Raw genomic sequence first — 13,111 nt, forward strand, 5'->3', positions numbered from 1 at the left:
AGCTGAAGTTATTTGAGTTTTTTATAACTTGAAACAACGAAGTATGAACCTTGGAATTTTTCAGGAGCTCTCGGACTGCATTGGAGTAACTCGTTTAAACAATAACAAGACCGCAACATTTTTGACAAATGAAACTTTGTACTTTGATCTCTTGATTTATTGTTTTGGCTGTTTTGTATGTTATGCTGGTGTTTCCAGTTTCTATTTTTGTTCCAAAGACTTACTACCCTAAATGAGTAACCCCAGTGAACCGAAATATATGCTTATCACCTGTTTAATGTAGAATTGCCCCAGGATCAAGCAAAATAACCTACTTCTGTAAATTGTTGACCAATCTTGATACGCATACTTTCAGTCCAAGTTCCCTGTTTATGAAGACTACGAATGCCTAGTTGTGTGCTTTTTTTTAAAAAAATAGTTTCAAATTAGCAATATTTAGTATACTAATTGAACAGTTATGTCATTCCCTAAAAATGGAGTTTAATCACCCCATGTTTGCTTAATTCTTCAGGAAAGCAAGATTATCTTCTGTTTACTTAGAAACGTTGCATTTGATTCTACAGTATGATTAACTCCATCCAACAATCTGACCAAATCACTGAACAGCAATATTGACAAAATAAGAGGAGTAAGCCATTGAACCCTGCTGTGCCATCTGGAGCAGTTGTTGAGTAGGAAATACCACTTGTCACGACTATTCTACAAAGGCTGTGTTTAAACAGTGATCAAAATAAACCTGCTCCTGGATTTTTTATAACTTTAAAGTTGTACATAGCAGCAGACTGGGCAGAACACTTGATCTTCCACTCCAGGAAGAGAATTGAAAGCAAATGCAATATTTATGCTAGGATGCTTCACTTAAACTTTTGTTTAATGGTTAAAATTACCATGATTTTGTGTTAGTGGAATTTGAATGCTGATAAGTGCAAGAAGTTGGCATGCTGTGTGTGTTGTGATACTGGAGGTAAGCAAAGCTATTTGAATACATGTTTATGCATGTATGTGTCATGATCTGAAGTGATGTAATTACCCATGTGGTGTAGCCATAATGCCCAGCTCAAAGCACAATCTCTCAATAAAGCACCGTAAATGTGTATGCTAGCTCTGAGTTTTGTGTTTCTTGTGCTTGGATCAAAACATTGTAGTGAAACTAAAATTGGGTGCTATCAAATTCAAATGGGATGTCAAACAATTTCCTGTTTATTTCAGGCCTCAACTTTTGACATGCAAAAGTTGAGGCCTGCAAATTAAGGAGCACAATTTTATCATTTTATTTTTACTTTGCATTTTAGTTTATCTCTCTTTTATGATTGAATGTATGATGATCTATATTGTAGATTAAAATCTTTAAATGTAGCCATAACAAAAGCACTTTGATTTTATATAGTACTGAGAACAAAATTGTTTCAAGGTGACTAGAGATTATACTTTCAGGAGGTGGGTACTGGGAGGGAATGACTGTTGAAGCAAAGGACAAGAGATGAGTTTGAGACTTAAAAAACGAGAGTTTGACAGAAGGAATTTCAGAAAGTGAGAGCTAGTTAACCAATAATTATGTGAAGAGTGGAGTGAGGTAACAAATGTTGGTTTTGGGAAAGATGATTGAGATTGGAGAATGCAGCCATGTTGAGGAATGAGCCCTCAGATTTAAAAATAACTACCAACAGAATAATAATTCTTTTGTAAATGCTGACAAACAACAGTAGTTTGATTTAATATGGTAACCTGTCTTCATGGGGTAATGCCAGATACTGGAGAGAGATATTGTTTTAGTGCAGAAGTATTCCTTAATAAGGAATTAAACTTTTTAGATTCTTTTCTCCTCCTGTTGAGAAATTTGTTCTTTAATTTGGCAATAGCATCAAATTTTGGCAAGAGCAACAATTGTACCCACATATTCATAATGTTCTGGAACATTATGAGCAATGTGAGAGGAAAAGCTGTCCCTATTTTTGCAATAGCCATCAGTGACTTGCAAAAAGTGGATACTTACTTGCAATGTCTTAATGCTTCCATCTTACTCATGCCAATATTGTAATACTTGAATACAAAAATATCCTCCAGCCTGCCCATGGCTGATCTCATCATCATTTCAACCCCACACTACCTCCCTGAAATGTTTTCACACCCTTGTTAATCTAACTCTACCTTGAAAATATTCAAAGGCACTGCTTCCACTGCATTTGGAGGAGGATGGTTCCAGAGATTCTCAACTTCAGATTTTAAAAAAATTCTTCTGATTTCCATCTAAATGAGGTGACCCTTCCAGCCTATTTATACCAATGCTTTGAGAATTTAGTATCTTGGGTGGAGATCAGCTGGCACATATTCCATATCAATAACTCCAGATTGCATACTTGCTTATGAGGACAACCTAACAAAGATAACTTCAATAGATCAAATGCAGAAATGTCTTCCTGAACAAAACTACAGGCTCATGTTAAAATTTTCTGCTATCCATTTGAAGAATGTTGCGCTCTTGTGCAGTTGAACAGTTCCCTCGAATGTGTCCTCAGCATATAGTTCAATCTGAGAAATGTGCTTAAAGCTGTTACAGGGTTGTCATGATGGCTTTTTTTTGCAGTTGAAATCATCGTTCCCCTCGAGTAGCCGCACAAAGTCACAGTGGCTTAAGGCTTATTAAAGAATATAGCTAAAGAACTCAGATCTAAGTCATCAAGGCTAGTCAAAGTGGAGAATTAAGAAATACACAAGTGGTAATGGTTTCAGATTTAATTGCAAATAATTAACATGTACCCATCAAGGCATAAGGGTTCTTGATCCACTCTCAATTATTGATTTAAGGTTGCATCACGCATACATAAGTTATAATTGGACACTATACCCTTATCAGTGTTCTGTGTTAAATCTATTATAAAGGATTATCTGATTGAACAGAATCAATGAGGAGTTACAAAAGGGAACTCAATATTTGACAAACCTTTTGGAGCTTTTTGAGGATGTTACTAGCAGATTAGATGAGGAGGAAACATTGGATGTGGTATATTTGGGTTTTCAGTAAGATCCCAGAGAGGAGATGAGTAAACTATATTCAATCGATTGGATTGGCGTAGTCAATACTGTGATCCCAGCTGTTCACAACCTATTAAATTATTTGGATGTGAAGACCAAATGTACTATTTCCAAGTTTATGGGTAACAATAAACTAAGTAGGCATGATTTCTAGATAGTAGAGATCGCGGGATATGGGAGTGTTGAGAGAAAATGTCATTGACGTAGACCAGCCGTGATTTGGTTGAATGGCAGAGCAAGCTTGAGCGCTATATGACTTCTCCGATGTTCTCCCACTGCATGACCATATCTATTTCTTGGTGTCTTGTTTTTTCTCTCTGATTTTGTTTTCTCACTGGTACACACCCTGTTCTTACCTTAGCACAGTTGTGCAGTGGCTGTTAATATACAAGTAATAGTGACTGTCAACAATAATCTTGTCTTAAAACCACAACTAGTTAACATCCTTTGGAGAACAAATTCTAGTTTGTCGTATATATGACAAATTTTACTTTCCATGCCAAGCAGCATAGTTGCAATTCAAATTTTATTTAAAATGCTTGTAATATGTGTACAGAATTTTGAGCTGGCAACAGTGAGTCCTGTTCCTCATTTTGCTTGACGTGGGTATGCCGGCATTGGACTCTTGCCAGTCGTGGTTACATTTGTAATGTGCCCACCTTGGTTTTAGAAGATAAATCCAATAAGTTCAAGTCCCACTCCAGAGGCATGAGCATAAAGTTTTGGCTGCGGTGCTGAGCGAGGTCTGCACAGTTGGTGGTGCTGCCTTTCCAAGGAGACCTTAAACTGTCTGGCCCTTCAGGTGGATGTAAAAGATCCCATGGGTTGTTTCAAAGTCAATGTTCAAGGGAGTTCTTTTGTGGTGTCCTGGCCAATCAGCCAACAAACACCACTAAATCAAATGATCTAGTCACTATCTCATTGCTTTTTGGAGCCTTGCTGCACCCAAATTGGCTGCCATGTTTGATTATATTTACTACAATGACAGCACCTCAAAAAAAGAAACCATGCTGCTTGGTTTGGAGGGTAGGTCTTATGAGGAAAGGTTGAGGGAGCCAGGGCTTTTCTCAGTGCGGAGGAGGATGAGAGGTGACTTAATAGAAGTTTATAAGATGATGAGGGAGATAGACAGAGTGGACGTTCAGAGACTATTTCCTCAGGCGATTGCCGCTGTTACTAGGTGGCATAACTATAAAGTTCATGGTGGGAGATATAGGAGGGATGTCCAAGGTAGTTTCTTTATTCAGTGGTTGGTGTGTGGAATGGACTGCCTGCTGTGATAGTGGAGTCGGATACGTTAGGAACTTTCAAGTAGTTATTGGATTGGCACATGGAGCACACCAGAACGATAGGGAGTAGGATAGCCTAATCTTGGTTTCGGACAAAGCTTGGCATGATATCAAGGGCTGAAGGGCCTGTACTGTGCTGTACTATTCTATGTAACCACTTAATTGAATATTTGTGATTTTCAATGTCTCCTCCAAGTCATAAAAGGTACTATATAAATGCAGGTCTAAATTTTGGCATAACTACCCCATGTGAAGCAACCACATCACTTCTCACAAGCTGCCATCTGGTCATCACCTCCTGTTGTTGGAACATTTGGCCTCTGCCTATTCTGATTTTTGCTGATTTGTTTTGACCTGTTTCCACACTGCTTTGTTTATTTCTAGACTACTTTTATTTGCAAGTTAATTTTAAGTGAATTAATTGCAAGTAGGAAATGTTATATTTTATAAACCAAGAACCCAGTTTCAGTTCTGCTTCTCCTGTAGATGAGAAAATTATAGGGTTACTCCACTTTGCTGCTGTTGTGTGCATATTAACAAACAACCGGTAAAGTGGTGTTGGTAACATCTTAACAGATCTTCAGTTCATTTTTTATCCGGGATAGCGAAGAGAAGCAAAAGAGGCTGAAAATTCAAGAGTTGTATTTGAAAGTGCACTCTGAAATGTCTTTCCCTACTGAAAGAGGGAAAAAAAAATCACTTTAAAATCCTGACGTTTAATTCAGGCACAATGCTGTTAGTTATACTTCAGAAACTGCAGCTTAATGTCAACTGTTAATTCATGAAACTAGGTTGAGCCCTCTGCCGTAGGGATCTAAGTATACTTCAAATGCATTGTGTTGGACGGTCGAGATCTTATTGGCAGAAATTGATTTAAACTCCTTTTGTGCTTGGAATGCACCATATTTCTGGGGCACTTGATTCCAATTGCATATCTGCATTATAGGCTTGCACAGTTGTTGACAGCAAGATACAAGTAGCCACAAGTATACAGTACCTTGGCTAGAACCAACTTATTCTGTCTAAGTGAGAATATAAATCTCTGCTAATGTGACTCTATGATCCCAGCAGATACCATTGCACAGTCAGGTCCCAGAATGGAACCCTGGCTCAACAGATTTGTAACTACTTGTTTTTGATATGTGCAGGAACTGCCAATTAACTTTTCAAGAACAAAACCTTTATTAAACAAGGAAAGATTAATACACTTTCATCTATATATTCACAGATATGCTTTGATTTGTGTGGTACAGTGGTTAGCACTGTTGCCTCATAGTGCCAGGGACCTGGTGATTTCTGACTTGGGTCACTGTCTGTGGACAGTCTGCATGTTCTCCCTGTGTCTGTGGATTTTCTCCACACTGACTTCCATACCTGATTTTATTTCCAAACAAAAGCACACTTTTACTTTTGAAATCAAAGCTGGAGTGACGATGGAATGAGTTGAATAATGCGACCATTTCCATTTCAAAGTGGTGAGGTTTGTGTTTAAAACAAATTAGAAAACTAGAAGCACACCACATGTCAGATGTAATTTGTGGAAATAAAAACAGTTGACATTTCAGATTAATGACTTTTCACCCAAACTGGATAAAGTACAGAGGCAAGGAAAGTTCAGGTGGTAGAAAAGAAAAAGAAAGGTCTGTGCTAGGGTGGAAGGAGGAAAAGTTGAAATTGTAAATGCATATTGCAAAGCTGATACCTTTTTATTTTGGCAGTTGTTGATTTTACTTTCCCATGCTCATCTTTTGTGTTTCCAATCCATGAACATCACCTTTTTTGTCTTGCACCCCTCACCTTTTTTTTTCATTTTAATATCTCCTGGCTTCTATCTTGATATCTAGCTTCCCTTTGACTCTTTCTCTTGCCTCTGAACTTGTTTTAAAAATTCTTGCAACATTAATTCTGATTTTCCAGTTCTGATGAATAATCTCAACTTGAAGCATTAGCTCTGTTTTCTCTTTTCAGATACTGTGTGACCAACTGAATATTTCAGTATTTTGATTTCAAATTTCCAGTATCTACAATATTGTGTGTTTTTATATTTGAGCTATTTTTGATTGTCGAACATCTGAAGTCTTAAGTTTTATATTTGCTCTTTTCTATGCAAACTAAATTACTTGTAATTTCAATGGGGTAGGTAAACTGAAAATTGTTTTGCTATTTTTCTCCTTGTTTGAATTTCATTTATATTCTTGTCTTTTCAGATCTTATACAAGCTACAAATGAGACCAATGTTAACATACCTCAGATGGCTGACACTCTTTTTGAGAGAGCAACAAACAGCAGCTGGGTAGTGGTATTTAAGGCTTTGGTTACTACACACCATTTGATGGTCCATGGCAATGAGGTACACTTTATTAATCCTTCATATTTCAATGCAGCTGAATTGAATTATCTCATGCAAACTGCTCTTTGTGCATATAGGGAAAATTAGCTATAACTGTTTATACTGTAGATAAGTTAATACTGTTGCCTCTAAAATTTCTGAAAATGGGGACTGCGGAAACGAACTGATTTTGGTATGGTTATTTTAAGTCAATTTTGTGGATGTAAGTCATGAATAGAGCTTCACTTGATGCTAGTGTAGTCTGTAGAATTCAATGCACAGAGTACTTCATCTGATTTTCAGATCACAGGAATATTTTGTTTTCTTCGTGAAACTTTAGAAACAAAATCAATAGAGTATGTTCGACACTACACCATATTCTCTAACTTATACTCCCTAAGTAAGATGCTACTAAAAGTAATCCTTTAAAATTCAGGGTTACAATAAATTTGGGTCTGATGCACTGATCCAACAAATCTTAGTAGAACGTAACTGCCTTGTTTGAACTACCACGTTTCCCTATTAATGTAATTACATGTTTTTGACAAATCGGTAAATGTGTCTGGGAGAATACAAAATAGCATGATGCTGATTTTGGAACTGAAAGAAATAATTGACCATGAACAAAAGTTAGACTTCTGAATGCTTGAATATATCTTAACCCCCTCATCTATTCCCCACCCTCCAAAACAAATTAAAATGACTTAGAAATAAATTGCCTTGTCACCTCCTTTATCTCAAGGGCAGTGGAATTCAAAGGGGTGGAAACTATGCGACAATTGTATATAGCTCAGTGCTGTGTTTCTCCCCTTGTTTTTTCTGAGCTGGACCTTTTTTAGGGATGCAATCAGGAGTAGGTTTTCACCCAAAGAGTTGTGAATTCTGAGTCAATTAAAATATCAAAGACAATATTTTATTAGGTAAAATTATCAAAGAATATGGGTGAAAGACAGATAAGTGGCGTTCCAGTACATATCCACCTTTCCGGTAATTAAATTGTGGGACAGACTTGACTGGCTAACTAACTGGTCTAATTCTGTCCCTATTGCTGTGGGGTTTCTTCATATTTGCCTAATAGCAAATGGAGGATTCAAGTGCATGTATGGTGGCTGTGACAAGCAGGAAGTGTGGGTCGAGCAGGAAACAGTTGGCCAGGTAAGTGGAGGTATGGTATTTGAAGAATGCCTTGCTTTCCCAGTAAATTGTGATGAGGCCAGCAGGTAGTTTCTTAAACTTTAATTGACCCAGAATTTGTTACTCTTTGGGTGAAAGCGTACATCAGATTGCATTTCATGGATTAAATTAGACTTTTAATTCCGGAGTTTTATTGAATTCAAATCTCTCTATCTCCCATTGTGGGATTCGAACCTGAGTCCTATTGCCCTTGGGTTACTAATCCAGCAACAATACCACAATGCCTCCCCTCCTGAAATGTTGAACAAGCATGCCATTTCTCGGTGTACAGTTCTGCAATTGTATTTGGGAGCAAAAATTATTAATTTTTACAGTATTTGCATTTTTAAATGTGAAAATTATGTAGCAATTTGTGATGCGTTTTAAAAAAAAGGTAGATTGGCTGGTTATCTTCACAAGCAGCTCTTTTTCACAGTTAAAAAATGTACTGTCCTTATCAGGAAAGATTTTAATTAGTATAATCTGTCAACTTTTTCTAAGGCGAGAGCAAACGTATTTGGAAAATTGCATCAGGTTATTTACTCAATTCAGTAAATGTGAAGTCAGTACAAACACTTGCAGGAACCCCTTCCATTACCATCTACTGACCTCCCTCAGCTGGTTAATTGGAGGTACTCTGTGTTGAACCATGTTTTGTTTTTGGAAGAAGCACTGAGCACAGTAAGCACAAAATGTACTCTGGGTAGGTGACTTAATCACCATCTGGAATGGCTCTGGCTTGGTAGCAGCAGAACTGACCAAACTGGCTGAGTTCTGAAGAACATACATGCCAAACTGGGCCTGCAGTAGAGGGTGAGAGAATCAACATATGAAAAAGCCTATTAACCCTTGTCTTCCCCAATCCACGCAATATAGTTACATCTATTCATGACAGTATTGATGAGAGTAACAACTGCATAGAAGTTCAAAGCACAGATGAAAGCCATTTGGTACATTATCAATATCAGCCAGGAAGGTATATCTAGCCTAATCCCACTTTCCAGCTCTATCCATAGTCCTGTAGGTTATGGGCATTTCAAGTGCACATCAAAGTATTTTTAAAAAAATGCAATCAGAATTTCTGCCTCTTCTACACTTCCAGCCACTGAAGTCCAGACTTCTGTCGCTCTCTGGAGAGAAAAGCTCCTCTTCATTTTATACCAAGTGCTATCTCCCTGGGTATAGACCTGTCTGCTAAAGGAAATAGGGCCTTTGAATATGCTCTATCCAGATCCTCATTATTTTATACACTCAATTAAATCTCTACTCATTCGCAATTATTTATTGATCTCCCTCAGCTGATGGGAGGTACTCCATGTTGAATCATTTTTTTTGGGAAGAGGTACTAAGCATAGTAAGCACAAAATGTACTCTGGGTGGGTGACTTAATCACCACCTGGAATAACTCTAGCTAGGTTCCAAAGGAAGCAATCACACCCGATTGAATTTTCCCTCGTGCTTAAAATTCTCCATTCCTGACAATGTCCTCATAAACTGTCTCAGCCTCTTCTGGTGTGATCACATTTTTCCTGTAACCTAATCAGTGTTTTATATAGTTCCAGCATAACCTTCCTGCCTCTTGTATTTTGGACCTTGTTAAAATATTCTGCAAGCACCTTTTGAAACACTTCATCTACACCCAGTCTAGATTTCAGCTGTTGTCCCTTCCTGTTCACTTCAGTATACTTTTCATCTTATCTACTGTATTGCTGTATATCTTGCACATTAATGTACGCCGTAAAGAAGGATTTACTTTCGTGATCAGAAGAATTGCAATTTCTATGACTGTAAATCGAGTATATTTTCCAGTCTTGCCCAAAATGGGACTCTGCAGGCGGGATGGACAATTTGTTTAAGGCTCTAATGACTTGAGATGGGAATTTCTGGTTTTGGGGAGTGGGATGGGCAGTGGTTGGGAAAAAAAACTGGTTGTAGTGAGTGAATTCAATTAATTTTAATTTGAAATGTCATTAGTTCAAGACTAAAATTGATAGCACCGACTCCTGCCACTGCAAGATGGCCAGTCTGCGCATGCACAACATGTCAGTGACGTTGTGCTGCACCCAATATGCCAATACAGTTATGTGCACGCTTGAAAAGCTCTCATCTTTATGGATACATTGCCTGCAATGAATATGATTGGAAGTTTTAAATTTTAGCTTGTACTAAAAAGCTATCAATTTTAATAAGCTAGAGGTATCTTTCCAAATTACAAATGTGAGCCAACCAAACTCAAACAGTAGAATACCTTGGCATACTGTGTGCATTTCTGTCACAAATCACAGAATACAGCAGTGCAGAAGAGGCCCTTCAGCCCATTGAACCTGCACCAACGCATGAAAGGCCCTCACCTGTCCACTAATCCCACTTGCCAGTACTTGGCCCATAGCCTTGAATGTTATGGCAAGCGAAGTACTCATCCAGGTACTTTACTTTCTAAAGGATGTGAGTCATCCTGCCTCCACCACCCTCCCAGGCAATGCATTCCAGACTGTCACTGCCCTCTGGGCAAAAAAACATTTTTCCTCAAATCCCCCCAAACCTCCCACCCTTCGCTTTTTAACTTGTATCCCTTGTAACTGTTCCTTCAACTAAGAGGAATAGCTGCTCCTTATCCACTCTTCCATGCCCCTCATAATCTTGAACACCTCAATCAGGTTATCCTCAGTCTTCTCTGCTCCAGAGAAAACAACCCAAACCTATCCAACCTCTCTTTATAACATTAATATTCCATCCCAAGCAGCATCCTGATGAATCTTCTCTGCACCCCTTCCAGTGCAATCACGTCCTTCCTATGATATGGCAACCAGAACTGCACACAGTATTCCTGCTGTAGCCTCACCAAAGTTCTGTACAACTCCATCATTACCTCTCTGCTTTCATAAATATATACCCCGATTGCTAAAGGGAAGTTTGCCAATTGCCTTTTTCACCACCTTATTAATCTGCCTTTCCAACTTAAGAGATCCATGGACAAACATGTCAAAGATCCCTTTGTTCTTCAGAACTTCCCAGTGTCAGACTTTTTGTAGTATGCTTCTTCCTTGTCCATTTAATCCTTCCAAAGTGCATCATCTCATACTTTTCAGGATTGGCACTTATCAGCCCATTTGACCATCTCACCTATATCTTCCTGTAGCCCAAAAAGTGTCTCAACCTCACTATTAACTGCCCAGCCAATCTTTGTGTCATTAGCAAACTTACTGATCCTACCCCCACATAGTCATCTATATCTCTAATATAAACGATGAACAAAAGGGGGCCCAGCAGTGATCCCTGTGATGCGCCATGGTCACCTGGCCTCTAGTCACTAAGGCAGCAGTCTGTCATCACCCCCTGCCTCCTACCGCTAAGTCCATTTTGAATCCATGTATTAAATCGAGTTTTGATGTGGAGATGCTGGCGTTGGACTGGGATAAATGCAGTAAGAAGAACAAAGAACAGCTTTGCCTGGTGATTGTCGAGCAGTGTTTGTTCATCTGTTGCCTAGCGTCTGCGTGGTTTCCCCAGTGTACCATGCCTCAGGACATCCTTTCCTGCAGCATATCAGGTAGATGACCAAGGCCGAGTTGCAAAAGTATGTACCTGGTGGATGGTGTTCTCACGTGAGATGATGGCATCCGTGTCAATGATCTGGCACACCTTGCAGAGGCTGCTGGATTGTGAGATATTGTGGTCGCTGTTCTCATGAAGGCTGAGTAGTTTGCTGCATGATGTGGATATGCCAGCGTTGGACTGGGATAAACACAGTAAAAAGTCTGACAACACGAGGTTTAAGTCCAACTGATTTATTTGATAGTAAACTCACAAGCTGTCGGGGTTTGTCCCTTCGTCAGGTGAATGGAAAGTTCTGGCCTCGGACAGAGCATATAAAGCACAGACTGTTTACAGATTACTGATTAGAATGCGAATCTTTACACCTAACCTGCTGTTCAAGTCCTAAAGTGGCCAACAATGTGAGTGGAAGGAGCACTGATCACAGGTTAAAGAGATGTGTATTGTCTCCAGACGGTACAGTAAGTGAGGTTTTGCAAACCCAGGCAACTCACAGGGGTTACAGATAGTGCGACATGAGCCCAAGATCCCTGTTGAGACCGTCCTTGTGTGCGGAACTTGGCTATCAGTCTCCGCTCAGCGAGTCTGCGCTGTCGTGTGTCGTGAAGGCCGCCTTGGAGAATGCTTACCCGAAGGTCAGAGGCTGAATGCCCGTTACCAAGTTTGCTGCAGACAGTGGTTTGTTTGAGATTGTACGGTTGTGTTGAAGGCAAGAAGTGGGGGTGTGGGGATGGCCTTGGCGAGATGTTCGTCTTCATCAATGACATGTTGAAGACTCTGGAGAAGATCTTGTAGCCTGTCCATTCCAGGGAAGTGCTGGAAGATGAAGGGTACTCTGTCCATCATGTCCCATGTTTGTCTTCTGAGAAGGTCGGTGCGGTTTTTGGCTACGACACGTCGGAACTGTCGATTTATGGCCCAAGGTATGGTATGTTGGGGAGACCTTGCAGACACTACAACAACGGGTGAATGAACACTGCTTGACAATCACCAGGCAAGACTTCTCTTCCTGTTGGGGAACGCTTCAGCGGTCACAAGCATTCGGCCTCTGATCTTCAGGTAAGTGTTCGCCAAGGAGGCCTTCACGACACACAACAGCATAGAGTCGCTGAGCAGAGACTGATAGCCAAGTTCCGCGCACTAGGGCAGCCTCAACTGGAATCTTGGGTTCATGTCACACTATCTGTGACCCCTCCACAACTTGCCTGGACTTGCAAAATCTCTAACTTTCCTGTCTGGAAACAATGCACATCTTTTTAACCTGTGCTTAATGCTCTCTCCATGCACATTTGCCTGTACCTTTTTTAAGACTTGACTGGCTGTAAAGACTCACATTCCAATCATTATTCTGTAAATTGAATTTGTGTCTTCATATGCCCTGTTTGTGATCAGAACTTACACCCACCTGACAAAGGAACAGCCAGTTCTGAAAGCTAGTGGTGTTTGCTACAAATAAATCTGTTGGACTTTAACCTGGTGTTGAGACTTCTTACAGTATTAAATTGAGTTTGCTAGAGAGGATAGACTGAACCTCAGTCTCCCATGGTTAGAACTCATCTCGTAAGGTAACCCTATTTATAGTGATTGCATTGAATTACAATAACCCATATGCAATAATGACACGAGGATTTTAAAGATTGTTTGTTTGATCCAGAAATATTAAAATATTTGGTGTGAAACGCCCCATATTTTATGACCAGCCTCAAGCCTGCTGTTTGTGCTTAAATTATAC

At 39.4% G+C, this 13,111-nt stretch overlaps 1 protein-coding gene across 19 annotated transcripts in view; it reads left to right on the forward strand.

The window, feature by feature from the left end:
• snap91a (synaptosome associated protein 91a) overlaps positions 1-13,111 on the forward strand; it is a 187,351-nt gene that overhangs the window by 52,103 nt on the left and 122,137 nt on the right. For all 19 annotated transcript variants that reach the window (XM_080192666.1, XM_080192667.1, XM_080192664.1 and 16 more), the window contains one exon: positions 6,530-6,672. In XM_080192666.1, coding sequence (XP_080048792.1) covers positions 6,530-6,672 — 143 coding nt within the window. The remainder of the gene's footprint in view (positions 1-6,529; positions 6,673-13,111) is intronic.

This window comes from Carcharhinus amblyrhynchos, chromosome 7 (genome assembly GCF_965287045.1).
Source record: "Carcharhinus amblyrhynchos chromosome 7, sCarAmb.v2.hapA, whole genome shotgun sequence".
NCBI lineage: Eukaryota > Metazoa > Chordata > Chondrichthyes > Carcharhiniformes > Carcharhinidae > Carcharhinus > Carcharhinus amblyrhynchos.